This window comes from Ziziphus jujuba, chromosome 3 (assembly GCF_031755915.1).
Source record: "Ziziphus jujuba cultivar Dongzao chromosome 3, ASM3175591v1".
Classification (NCBI taxonomy): Eukaryota; Viridiplantae; Streptophyta; class Magnoliopsida; order Rosales; family Rhamnaceae; genus Ziziphus; species Ziziphus jujuba.
In genome coordinates, this window is record NC_083381.1 from 13,939,813 (window position 1) to 13,953,994 (window position 14,182).

The 14,182-nt window shown below is 31.0% G+C and overlaps 1 protein-coding gene across 1 annotated transcript; it reads left to right on the forward strand.

Annotated features, from left to right (window-relative positions):
- Positions 1 to 9,315: 9,315 nt before the first annotated feature.
- On the forward strand, positions 9,316 to 13,740 carry LOC125423542 (selenium-binding protein 2). The gene is given in 7 exon segments (XM_048478092.2): positions 9,316 to 9,561; positions 10,279 to 10,474; positions 11,176 to 11,403; positions 11,762 to 11,993; positions 12,149 to 12,256; positions 12,375 to 12,647; positions 13,293 to 13,740. Coding segments are annotated over 7 exon segments (1,476 nt in total). The 5' UTR covers positions 9,316 to 9,404; the 3' UTR covers positions 13,575 to 13,740.
- The last annotated feature ends 442 nt before the right edge of the window (positions 13,741 to 14,182 follow it).

Genomic DNA, 14,182 nt, shown 5'->3' on the forward strand with positions numbered 1-14,182 from the left:
AAACTCATATTTTATCCTTTTTTTAATTTTAAATTTCAAATTTTAATATGATTTAAAAAATAAAGATCTAATACCTGATATTAAAATTATGAGATGATTCTAATGTGAGTCTAACTCATATATATCCATTTGATATATAATAATTATATATATAGAGAGAGAGAGAAAGAAAAAGTACTTTAATATGTTGGAAATTCTATTTTATGCTTAACATCTAATAACATAGTTAGTGCTAAAAGTTGTTAGTTATCAATTTTAATACTTGTTCATTAATTGAGGCAGCACTGTAATGAGAAAAAAAAAATCAAATTAACCATTTATTACATATATATCTCACCTACAAAAATTTCCCTAAATCTAGCTGCGACCATCAGTTTCCTATTGGATGTGTGCAATATTTTCTTCCCTAAAATATAACATCAACCCAATTTAGGTATTGTCATCTTTAGATGATCACAATAAGCAAAAAGGTATATCCGAACCCGTATATTTGATCGGGAGAGAAGAAAATTACAGCACAAGGTTGTTGAATTAATGTAGGTATTATCAGCTTTAGAAAACCCACCTTTTTTTGGCTTGGATGCTGGGGGTCGTATTCTGCTTTGATTGGATCCTCCTTTGTCAATTTCGCTAGAGAATTTAACAAGGGGAAAACAAAAACACTGTCCCACTTTTTTTTTCTAACTAAGAAATTGAATCTTCAATGCATCAATAATGTGGTTTTGAAAATGATATAGTTCAGAACTTCATATTTTATTATTAACTAAACGAGTATATACAATGGTAAGAGTAGTTTTCAGGGGAAAAATTAAAAAAAAAAAAAAAAAAGGGTGACACGTAAGAGTGAAAATCAATTGGTAATGTTTACACTCTTCTTCTATATGTGAGACCTTAAAAAACCATTGTTATCTCTTAGACAATAATTTTGAATTTGAAATTTTTATATTTTCAATAATCAACAATATTAATGATAGCAACAATATTAAAGATAGCTAGTGTTCTTCAATATAAAGAAAGGTTTAAAAATATTAAAATCCATTAGAAAATGTTGAAATTATGAAGAAAAAGTAAGGGAATTTAGCATTGATCTGTCTAAGGAGTTTCAAAGATGACTGCATATTTAATTGCTCTTTATTTTTTTTTCTTTTGGGTTGAAAATTTAATTGTTCTTGTTAATCATAGAAGGAAGAAATATTTTATCACCCATATATAAAAAATAAATAAAAAATTTAAAAAAAAAAAAAAACCGCAAAGGAAAAAGTCACTTTTTTTGTAGTGGAGCAAAATGTTAATGTCAAAAGAGATAAGATTGATTCATTTTATTATTATTATTATTATTATTATTATTATATATATATATATATATATTTTTTTTTTTTTCTTGCCTTTACAAAAAGTTGTTGAACATGTACTAATTTTAAAACATTTTTTTCTTTCTTGTCCTCCAGAGAAAAGAGGTTCGGTGGAACAAACATATAATACCACTTAAATGTATATGGGACCATATACATTTAAGGCATATCATATGTCTCATAAATACATATATATATCTAAGGCATACCATATATCCATTTCAGTGAAGAACTTTTTACCCATTAAAACAAAGGGAAATGGCCTTCTAACTAGTTAGACCAAGTCCCTGTTTGGTTGGTGAGACAACGACTGCATAGGACTATCATAATCCCAAAATGCTGTTTGCTGCAATCCATAATACATGGAATGGGATTAGAAATCCTGATGACCAAAGTAGTCCCACAAAACACAGGACTAGCTGACCTATGTGAAGAGGTGTGTCATGCTTTATTTCAAATACACGTCAAACTTTTACGTCAGTTTGAAGAATTTCTAAGCTAATTGAAAACCCATCCTTATCCCGTCATCTATCAGTTCCATTTATTTATTTATTTTGAACAGTTTTATGTTAATATAGTTAATGATAATATAATATATTTTTTTATTCATTCATACATTTAAAGATATTTAATTATCTAGATGTCTAATTTTTTTTTTTTAAGAGGCAGAACCCATTACTTGTGTATTTCTTTCCTTTTTTTTCTTTTTTTTTAAGATAAAGAAAAGTTTCTGTCAAATTTGTAAAGAAAATAAGTAAAAATAAAAATGGCTTTTAATGAAGTGAAATAATTTTTCAAAACATATTATGTAAACCAAACAAATAAATATTTATGTTGTTTTATTTTTGTGATATAAACATATATTGAATAAATTAATATTTTGAAAAAAATAAATTTATATTTTTTGTTATAAAATATTAATATTCTCCAATCCCGTTCTATCCAAAATAATAATACTGTCATGTCTTACATATCAAACGAATCCTAAAATGTAGTACTTAAAGTAAGCTGGATATGAACAAAATGGAATTTTTTATTTATTTATTTGTTTTGCAATGAAAAAAAATCAAAATGTAATTCAACAACTTACAAACTCTGCAAAATGCATAAGCCTATATCATTTATTATTAAATACTTAATTTGAGCATGATGGTATCTAAATATACAAGCATAAAATTGTCTAAACCAACTATTTTTGGCTTGGATGCTGAGATTGTGTTTTGCTTTGATTGGATCAAATGTGTTTTGCTATGATTGGATCAAATGGGAATTCTTTCTTATAAGTAAACATTTTATTTAAAATTCCAACTTATCTTCCATTTATCTCACTTTTCTACGCCGTTTGCTGACTGTGGTCTTGGTTTCTATACAATCTCAACGCAATAGACTCGTGCCTTCTTAATTAACGAAGACACCACTGCATTAGATATTAAGATTTTTTTGGAAATGAGGTATTAATTTTTCTTTTTTCTTTTTTTTTTCTTTTTTTTTTTTTTTAACTTACAAAACACTTTCTTCCTTTTTGGCAAATTATTTTTCCACACCTTCTATACCTTTTTTTGTTAAAGTGAGAAGCCACTGACACTATTTTTACTGTTTTTTTTTTTTTTTTTTTCCTTCTTGTAAGGATACAAATGATCTTACTTAGCTTATGAATCGTTCTAATTGGTTCAATATTTAACTTAATAAATAATGGCGTAGATGAAAGCCTTTTCTTTTGGGATAAAGTAGATTATATATATGTATATATATTGATAAAAAGATAAAATTTGGAACATTTAATAGAATTGTTAAGAAATGGTGAACATAGGGGGGAGGGGGAGAGAGAAGAAGGGGGGGGGGGGGGGGGGGCGGGGGAGAGAGAGAGAGAGAGAGAGTGTGTGTGTGGGGGGGGGGAGGGAAGAGAGAGAAGGAAGAAAAAAAAAATTGTGTCCCACTTTTTTATTATTTACCACACATCATATAAAAATGACTTTAACTAAAAACGTCGTTAACTTTTCTTGCTATGTATACAGTGAAAAACCACATCTTAAAAAGCAACTATAAATCATCTAACTTACAAGCCAACATCATGAAATTATTTTTTAACTTATGACCCTAATTAGTAAAGAGATGGCACGATTTTATGCAGAGTTTTATTAAAAGATGCTACCATTCGCCAAAAGCAATTACACACAAATTAAAAAAAATATATATATATATATATTGTTTAAGTGTGATAATATATTTATATGTATAACTTAAACCAATATTTATAAGCCAATTTGATTATTTTTATGTCACTAGCCGTTATACACATTGCAACTCATATGTATATTTTAACAGTACCACGCATACTTAAACTACTATTATTTTTAGTTCATGATCTTCAAATGATTAAAAAAGATTTGGAAAATAAACTACTTTTATAATGGTTTGATAATAGAAATTAAATTGATTGATTAAAAATGTTTAAATAATCTTATATATAAGTTATGATTTTGTATTCACTTTCAAAATACATAACATAAATCTCTGAGAGCTATGAACACGGTTCATGTGTGGAAATTTATGTTTGCAATAATGGGTTTGAGAGTTCTTATAATACCAGTTAGAGTAAAAGCAAATAATAAATTTCCCTTTTCCTCTTCCTCTTCCTCTACTTCTAATTCTCTTCCTTCTCCACTACCTCCTATAGCCTTATTCATTCATCACATTCGTTAAGTCATTTTGTTAATAATTTGGATAAATACACAAAATGTTGTGCTTATGTGCTGCAAAAATGTTGCCACAGAGCAAACATTCACTACATAAATGTGCAAGAAATTGTGCTTTTACACACTTCCAAGCCATTTATTCATGTACTAGTCTTGGTTGTACATAAAGTTCTTCATCAACACAAAATTTGGTCTGGTATGTTTTTCTAACTAGTTTATAATATTCTTAATATAAACTAATTTATAATATTCTTAATATATATATTTTTTGAATAGCTTATAAAAATGGTAAGATAAAATTTTCCTTCAAGGAAATAATTTATTTACCATATTTTAAATTTATTTTGTACTGAAACTTATGGGATTATTCTTGTTTGAGCAGATGCGGCCAATGTTGAGAATCGTATGGAGACCTACTACAACTATATATACATGAAATAAAAGAAAACAATCAATATCCTGCTTTTGAAGCAAAAAGCCACGTTTTTAAGTAAAAGAAAACAATCCATATCCTGCGTATGCAATTCTCAATGTTTATTTACATATAAGAAATTATTTTGTATATAAGGCCTTATAGAAACACAAAAAAAAATTTCTTCCATTAATTATTGATTTACCTTCTACTCTTTACAGAGTTTCTTTCTACCTAAAAATAAATAAATAATAATAATAATAATAAAACTAGAGCCTAGAAGAATAAAGTAGTTTAGAGCAATGTTTTTCTTCCATCATTTTTGCCTTTTTTATGCATAATGTTGATTTTTTTTTCTTTTTGATAATAAGGATAAAAATTCAAATTTGAATTATTGTTTGAGAAAATAATGATTTTTATCGTTAGATTATTTCGAATATAAAATGATGGTTTAAATCGGACGAATTTGGATAATTAAGATCTTTAAGAAATAATATTTATAAAAGGTAAAATTGAGATTAAAGAAAAATATTTATATGGTATCGTTGCTGAACGAAATCGATGAAAAATAGAGTCGTCTAAATGTATTTAATGAAAAAAATAATAATATTATTAAAGTTTACAAATGTAATGATTGAACAAATGTTGACATTTGGTCTGAATAATTTATTTCAATAATAAAAAAATAAAAAGTGCAATTTTCTCTTAACTTTGTCACATAGTATCAGTTGGACTATTGGAGACAAGTGTCAAGTAATTTCACCAGAAAAAAATAATAATAATAAAAAGGAAGAAGAAGAATAAAAAATAACTGTCATGTATCAAATGGAAAAACTTGATAAAGTTACCTACGATTCAAAGGACGACTAGATTTTTTTAATCAATTAGAAAAACAATGCAATGCTTTTATCCAAAAAGAAAATATTTGTCACTTATCATCATTTATCAAAGATTATCAATAAAATTTATATGTCAAATCATTATAACAATTATTATAATTTATTTTTAAAATTTTAAAATTTTAACATAAAAATAATAAAAAATATTTAAATTAAAATTTACTGATATAATAATTACCAATGATCATAGATTTAAGAAAATATATAATGTTCCAAAACTTTCATGTTACAAATTCTTTTCTCTTCCCCATAAAAAGAAGGAAAAAAATTATTCCAATTTATACACTTTTTTTTTAAAGAAATTGCAAATTATACACTTAAACATATTTGTAAAAACCCGTATCAAAATACACATATTTTACAAGTTTGATCAAGTTTGATCAGGTGAACAATATATGGATTTTAGGTTGACTTTGTCAATGGTCAATAGTTTTGGTTTGACTGAGGTACCATTGTATAGAGCTTGTCGATACAAGTTCATAGACTGGCAACACGCCAAATTCTGAATCACAGGTAAAACATTATGATTTTGAAAAGTTTTAAGCATAAGTTTTATATTAATGTCCAAACTAGTCCCCAGTTTTTGTTTATTAGTGATCCAAAGCTCTATATAAGCCTCTATAAGCATGTCAAACAGGAAACAACAAATCCCAAAATACCCATTTTATCCCCAAAATCCGAGAAATTCTCTCCCGACCCGTGAATCCGAACTGGATCGTTTCGATCTGTTTAACGTCGAATCAGGTCATAGCCATTTTTGCCCATTTCAGCCACCAATCTTTTACATGCGCTAGACAGGCAAGAAGCCCACATGAAGGTGAGCTAGGCCATGAAATTTCACGTAGAACGGCAGTTGGACACGCCTGGATTTGGCCGGCGAAGTTGGCAACGGCTTGAAGCACTCGGATCTAGCCGGCAAGGTGGGGGGTCGCCGGTTTTCATGTTTTTCGGAGTTTTCATGCCAACCCATACACCTATCCCATCATTTTTGGACCCTCTGAACTTATTTTTATGGTTCTTTTGCCCAGATTCCTCATCATTTAAGAGATACGACAACAGAAAATTCGGTCGAAGCTTCAACCAAGTTTTTCGGCCACCGAAGGAACTTTTGGACTAAAGTGAGCATGTCATTGTATTCCTTGTCTCTTGGGTTTTCCGTAGATATAAAGTTTATAAATATTGGAGGTCGTTTAATAATTATCCATTTTTAGATCAATTAGTTAACTATCGGATAAATTTGGACTGTATTTAAATAAAATTTATCAAATTGATTAAAATTGAAGTTGGATTAGTAAAATTGAATATTATTATGACCAATTAAGAGGTTCAATTTTGAAAGATTAATCTTCGGGTGAAAATTCCCAATTTTAGATACTGGATTCTAAGGGTATACAGTATAATTGGACCATTCGGTGTCCAATTTATGTAATTTTATAGTGCTATAAATCATTTTAAAACATTTGGGGTCACACAAGTATCTCTAATTTAGTTATTGGAGCCTGAGAATATTTATTATATTACAGGCACTTGAGTTGAGCTTGGAGGCTATCCTATAGAGGAGCAGGAGTGAGCATCTGCAGTATTGTGAGTTGTTATATCATTTTTAAATATTTTAGGTATATAGTATAGTATATATGTGCTTTTAATATTTTACGTATATAGCATTTGATTGAAATGTTTGGTTTATGCATATATAATATTTGATTTTACTTATATGTGCTATCATTTTATGTGACGTTTGATAATATTTTAAATGGTTTTTCTATTTTAATGAGTTCATAAATGGACTTGTGGTATTTAAATATCTTGGTAATTGAATTGGGATTTTAAATCATTTTGAAAAATAATTGATTTGAGAAAGCGGATTGAAAATTATATGATTTTGAACATGTTCAAATATTTTATAATTTTATGTGCTTAAAACTGGTTTATGGTGAATATATTTCACTGTAGTATTTCTGGTTTTAGTATGAACTGATATTTTGAAAATTTTGAAATATTTAAATAAATGGTGGAATTTAAATATTAGATTATGATTTATGATACAGTATTATTGGAAAAGTATATATGATCTTACAATATTGTTTTAAGGATACTGTATTGGTTATTTTTAATTGGTGAACCATATAGTACCAGAATTTCGGTTCAGTATTATATTACAGCATACTGGGTTTGTTACGATACCATGAGGTTGGTTTCATCCAACAGTTTATTATTACCTCGGACCATGAGGTCGGGTTTATCCAATGGTTTATTATTACCATGGTGCCGTGAGGTTGGGTTCATCCCGGTGGTTTATTTTTGCCACGGATTGTGAGGTAGGGTTTATCCGATGGTTTATTATTGTCACAGTGCCATGAGGTTGGTTTCATCCAACGGTTTATTATTGCCACGGACCGTGAGGTTGGATACGTCCCTACGCTTTACTATTTCCATGATACGTTTCGTATACTGAGGGTTGTGAGGTGGGTGTATCCCACGGTTTACAGATTGATATATCGTATGGTACATTATACACATTTGAGTATATTATTGGTTTTCAAATATTATGGTTATTACTGCATTTTCATATTTATTTTGCGAAACTGTGTTTATACGATTTTATGCTCAACATTTATATCTTGATTAAGGTATTTTGTAATATTATATGATCGTTCATTTTATATCTTTGAACATCGATTTTTATGAGATTAAATTAGGGTACAAGTTCGGGTTTTACGAACTCATTTTTAAACAAGAAACTTTTCAAACGAGTGGAAATGAGAGGTCTTGAGAGAAAGATTTTACGGAAATAAATTATTATTTTTCTATTATATTATGCCACTTAGTCAAATTTATTTATCTCACGTTTTATTTATTTTAAATTCGTTCTCCTAAATCTAGGCAGTTAATAGCAGTCTACATCACACACAGCTTGTTACTTTGTTCCTTCCACAACAGCAACAGTATTATCTTTTTTTTATCTTACCTTTATCTTTTCGGACATCATTTATTACTTATTTGTACTTCTAAACTTTGTTAACACTCTTAGAATGTTCTGATCTAAATTTTGAATTCAGTAGAGACCATATCATATATATGTATAGTTATGGCTTGTGGTACAATAGATCGGTTGTGAACTTTGTACTGTTGTGGATTTAATTATATTTATATATTGAGGTATTATTAATAATGCATGTGTTCATTGTCTACGTTTTAAAATAAAGTTCCATTGTATATCATCTAAGAATTATCCAGTAAAACTTCATTAAACAGGATCATCCGAAAAATTCTAGGAGGATTCCGGAGAGAATCCTATCATAGTTTTCTTTTTTAAAAAAGAATATAAATATTTGACAAAAAAGAATAAAAACAAAAAGGAAGTTTTAAGTATCATTTTACCCCAAAGATGGGTATGGAAAGTTACAAGTATTTTTTTTTTTTTTTTGGCTAAAGGGAAAGTTACAAGTGATTATGTCATAATGTATACATTGTTAAGATGATATTTATAAGTAGCTATAAATGGATATTTATTTAACGCATATATTCTTTTATTCTTTTTCCTTTTTCTGAAAGATTTTTTTTCCCCTTGTAATAAGAGAATAAAAATAATTTTTTTTATTTTTGTTTAATATTGTACAATAATTCTGAAAATTCAATTCGAGTACACAAATTTCCACAAAAAAGGAAATTGCAAAACAGCGAAATTCCCCATACATCCCACCTGAACACCATCCTCTATTCGCATGGAGATCCCACCTGAACACTATCCTCCATTCGCATGGAGACAATAAGGTAGACTATAGACAAATCAAAACAAAGTCTCGTATTCATGATAATCCACCACGTCACCGAAACAATTCAGAATCTCAGCGAGTCGCAATCTGCCACGTCAATTGCATTCGTAACCCATTTTTCCCTCCATGGATAAACTTTCCATGCATGTGACTTTCTCACCGTGCGTTTTCATTTTCTTATTCGTCTTCTTCATTTTCTTCTTCTTCTCTGAGAGAGAGCCAGACAGTGTGTGTGTGTGTGTGAGAGAGAGAGAGAGGGAAAGAGCGATATGGCTACGGATGTGGTGGGTTCGGAACATGGGTCGGTGGGGATGAGGCAGGGCATTGAAGAACATGCTTGCCGTGCTGGACCTGGCTATGCTTCACCTCTCGATGCCATGGCTGGTCCCAAAGAAACTCTCATCTATGTCACCTGCATTTACTCTGGTTCATCTCTGCTTTTTTACTTTCTTTGGTTTTCTGGGCTGTTTTTTTATCTTTGTGCTTGTTTCTGATTTCAGTATGTTTTGGGTAGAGATCGAAAACAATGGAAGGTGTATTTATCTATTATTATTATTTTTTTTTGAGTCTGATGAAATTATTCTAGTTGGATTGCCTAAGAGCAAGTAGAAAAAACCATGCTGGTGGATGATTCTAAAGAATAAAGTTTGGGTCTCTGCTATTTCTGGTCGCTATGATGTTTTTTTTTCTTTTTCATTTTTATTTTTATTTTACAAAGGAAGTTTTCAATATGTAAAATTTGTTTTCATTGCCCCTTTCCTTTGATTTGATTTGATTTGATTTTAGTTTTGCTTTGTTAGTTAAGACTACATATGTTTTCCCTTTTGCTCTCAGTTTTTTGGTTTCTTATATTTGAAACAGGCGTTTACAAATTATATCTGATTAGATTATAGTTTCTTGTTCAGAATAATCTATTCTGCTCCAGTTGCTCTGTTAGAGTCTTTTTTTTTTTCTTTTTTTTTTTTTTGAATTTTTTTCCTTAATCCAATAATTTCATTCTATTTTTTAGATCTTTGATTTTGTTCAGTTCTGGAAGTTACTCTGGAATTATGTTTTTTTTTTTTAATATTTTTTTTCTTGTTTTGCTTTCGGAACTCTGTACTGACTTTTATTTCTTGCGCTCCGATATATATATATAAATAGGAACAGGAAGAGAGAAGCCTGATTACTTAGCAACAGTGGATGTTGATCCAAATTCTCCCACTTATTCAAAAGTTATCCATAGGCTACCTGGGACACATCTAGGTGATGAACTCCATCATTTAGGATGGAACTCATGCAGCTCTTGCTATGGAGATCCATCCGCAGTTCGGCGTTTTTTAATCCTGCCTTCACTGATGTAGGTGACTTTATTTTATTTCACATCAAAGATTCATACATGAAAAACAAAACATAAAGTGTGATTATTGTTAAAGTTGAGAACTGAAGGGAAACCATCTTAGAGTCTGACCCGTGCTTTGATAAAATACTGTTTTCAATGTGCATAGTGATAATTGAACACTTGCACTTTCTTTAAACACTTGCATGAACAAACGGACTATTCTATGCTCATATTGATAGTGATCATTTAAGTCAACAAATTCTACTTTTGTCCACTGCAAAAATGGTACAAAAAGAGTGGGCAAAGTATATAGTATCAAATGTTTTCCCTATCTTTTCTTCTATAGTCTGCTGTCTGCGTCATTCAGATCTACACCTAGAATGTAGAAGCATGGATTCTGTTGGTTATTTTGAATTTGCTTCTTGTTTGGTTTTTCCTACCGGTTTTAGTTCCTTTGTTCAAATCAATATCTGCTATGTCTGCTTTCCCATCTTTGTTATACTGTCCTGTTCAATCCATTTTTCTCATCTCTGAATCTATTTTTTTTGCCTCTTTGCTATCGGATATAAATCAGAATTACCGTGCATCTTTCCACATATATCATTTTAGAGGGTGATGATAAGTACTTTAGAACTGGTACTTGATCTTCCTCCAAATAAAGGAAGTGTGCTATAATTTGTTTTCAATGTATTCCTTATTTAGTCTATTTGATGTTCCAGATCTGGCCGTATATATGTGATCGACACACAATCAAATCCAAAAGCTCCTTCCTTGCACAAAGTTGTTCAGCCTGAAGATATTGTAAGTAAGACTGGATTGGCATATCCACATACATCCCATTGTCTTGCTTCTGGTGATATAATGATTTCATGCATGGGAGATAAAGATGGAAATGCTAAGGGGAATGGATTTCTTCTTCTAGATTCAGAATTTAATGTGAAAGGAAGGTATGCTTTCTGTTTCTGAACTTGAAATATGGAAAGAAAAAAGATATTCAAGAATTCTGGATGTGGAAAATTTTGATTTCATATATGGAAAAATCACAACAGGACCTTTTTATTTTGCTACATTCGCATCCGGTGTTTCACACTGCTATTTGTTAGATTCGTTGTTGTAGACTATTTGTCTAGATTTTAGATAGAAGTGACTTAACATTAGCTATCTGGTTAAACATTTTCTAGAAAATGTTACCGTTTTATGATATTATTTTGCAATGTTATACTAATGGTTTATTGCATGGTGGATTGAACATGTCTACTGCTGAATTCATAATCTTTAACACTTTACTTCGTTTGTGTCCACTAGGTGGGAGAAACCAGGGCATAGTCCACTGTTTGGCTTTGATTTCTGGTACCAGCCGCGGCACAAAACAATGATAAGCTCCTCATGGGGCGCACCTGCTGCATTTAAAGGAGGTTTTAACCATCAGCATGTTGCTGATGGTCTCTATGGGAGGCATCTTTTTGTATACAGCTGGCCCGATGGTAAACTGAAGCAAACATTAGATCTTGGAAATACAGGGCTGTTACCCTTGGAGGTCAGTTGTTTAAGCTAGATCTACAACCTTGTATCTCACACATAATATGTTGGCTATGTTCTACTGTTTTGATTTTATATTTGTGTTATCGTTACTTATTAAGAAATTATGTTAGTCTGCATAAGGTTACACAGCTCAAGCTCATCTATTTGCAGATAAGATTCCTGCATGATCCTTCTAAAGATACCGGGTTTGTTGGATGTGCCTTAACAAGTAACATGGTGCGGTTTTTCAAGAACCAAGATGGTTCGTGGAGCCACGAGGTATGTATTAATATATCTGTTTGTTGTTGTCTATGTGCTTACTTTTGGGGGCTTGTGTATGTAAGTTTTTCTTAAAGCACTATTTAGTTTTTTAAGGTCACCAATTTACTTTTTCCAGATTGCAATATCAGTGAAGCCATTGAAGGTGCAGAACTGGATTCTTCCAGAAATGCCAGGGCTGCTAACTGATTTTCTGATTTCTCTGGATGATCGTTTTCTATACTTCGTGAACTGGCTTCATGGCGATGTGAGACAGTACAACATTGAGGACCCTAAAAATCCAAAGTTGACAGGACAAGTATGGGTTGGAGGACAGATTCAAAAGGGAAGCCCAATTTTGGCTGAGGGCGAAGATGGTAAAACATGGTAGTTTGATGTTCCTGAAGTCCAGGTTTGTATATTCACATAAAACTCTGTTTCTTTCATGTGATATCCATGCTATTGCATAATAAAGTGTACTAAAACAAACTTGTCCAAACCATTTTTATAATTCTGTATTTATCTTAACGCCTTATTGTCAAGCCTTTCTGGTTGACAATTCTTGGAGCAATTCTCTCACTGTCATTTGGCCGAGAGAAGGATGAGATGGTCAGTTCATATCCTTCGCGGCCAAAGTACCATGGCATTGCATAACAGATGGCATTATGCATCTATATACTCCAGCAGAAAAGAATTAGCTTCCTTAGTTGGCAGCAAATTCAGCATCTTTGTTGCTTACATGGTTCAAATTCTGATCAAATGACATCATTTGATAGGTAGCAGCACTGCTGATGCATAACTTAGGCCACTGTATCTCATGTCTGTGTGTATATTAAAGGATTCAATCCATGGTTTCGAGCAGAAAGGATTCATTCCAAATCATAATCTTTTTTTGTTGTATTATAGTGTAGACTAATCATGATTTTGATGGGCTATAGATGTATGCATCTGGTGCTGGCCATGCACTGCTGCACGGTTTATACTAGTTTGATATTTGTCTCTGTGTGCGCTATTTACTATGTTAAGTAAACTGATGAGCTTCATAACTTCCATCCAGGGACATAAACTGAGGGGTGGACCGCAAATGACCCAGTTAAGCTTAGACGGGAAGCGACTATATGTAACCAATTCACTTTTCAGTGTATGGGATCGCCAGTTTTACCCTAAACTTGTGGAGGAAGGATCTCACATGTTACAAATTGATGTTGATACTGAAAAGGGTGGTCTTGCTATCAATCCAAAATTTTTCGTGGATTTTGGTGCTGAACCTGATGGTCCTGCTCTAGCCCATGAAATGAGATACCCTGGTGGTGACTGCACTTCTGATATATGGACTTAACTGTCTGAAATCTTTATGTGAGAATCAGGTATGGACTTAACTGTCTGAAATCTTCATAACATCTTTAGGATGACTAGTAAGTCTGCTGTATGTATTGATCCTAATAAAACAGCTTGTAAGGCAAAATTCTTGATGAAATAATTAAAGTGAAACTTCGTTCTATGCGTATTTATGTCCTAAACAAGATTTGGGGTATTTATTTATTTATTTTTATTTTTGTTTCATATGCGCTAAAGTGGGAGTTTAAATCGAGGAATTTTTTTCAAAAAAAAAAAAAAAATCACACAAAAAGATATTTCTATTTAGAAAATTTGCTGTAAAGTTACCATTGTACACCAAGATGTAGCACAGGTTCAGCATTCATCGACTATTAAGGAACTTAAGTAGCGACGGTCAAGGACGGAAAATGGAAAATATCCCTAACCAGAATGATCATGGTGGGGAAGAAAAATTAAAATATATATACATACATATATATATATATGTATGTCATAAACAAGCTCTCAAATGCAAGAAACATTTAACAAACATGAAATATATAATACATATATATCTTTATATCTATATAAAAGAAGAAATGTATACGTCAAGTGTTAGCATACCGTTTT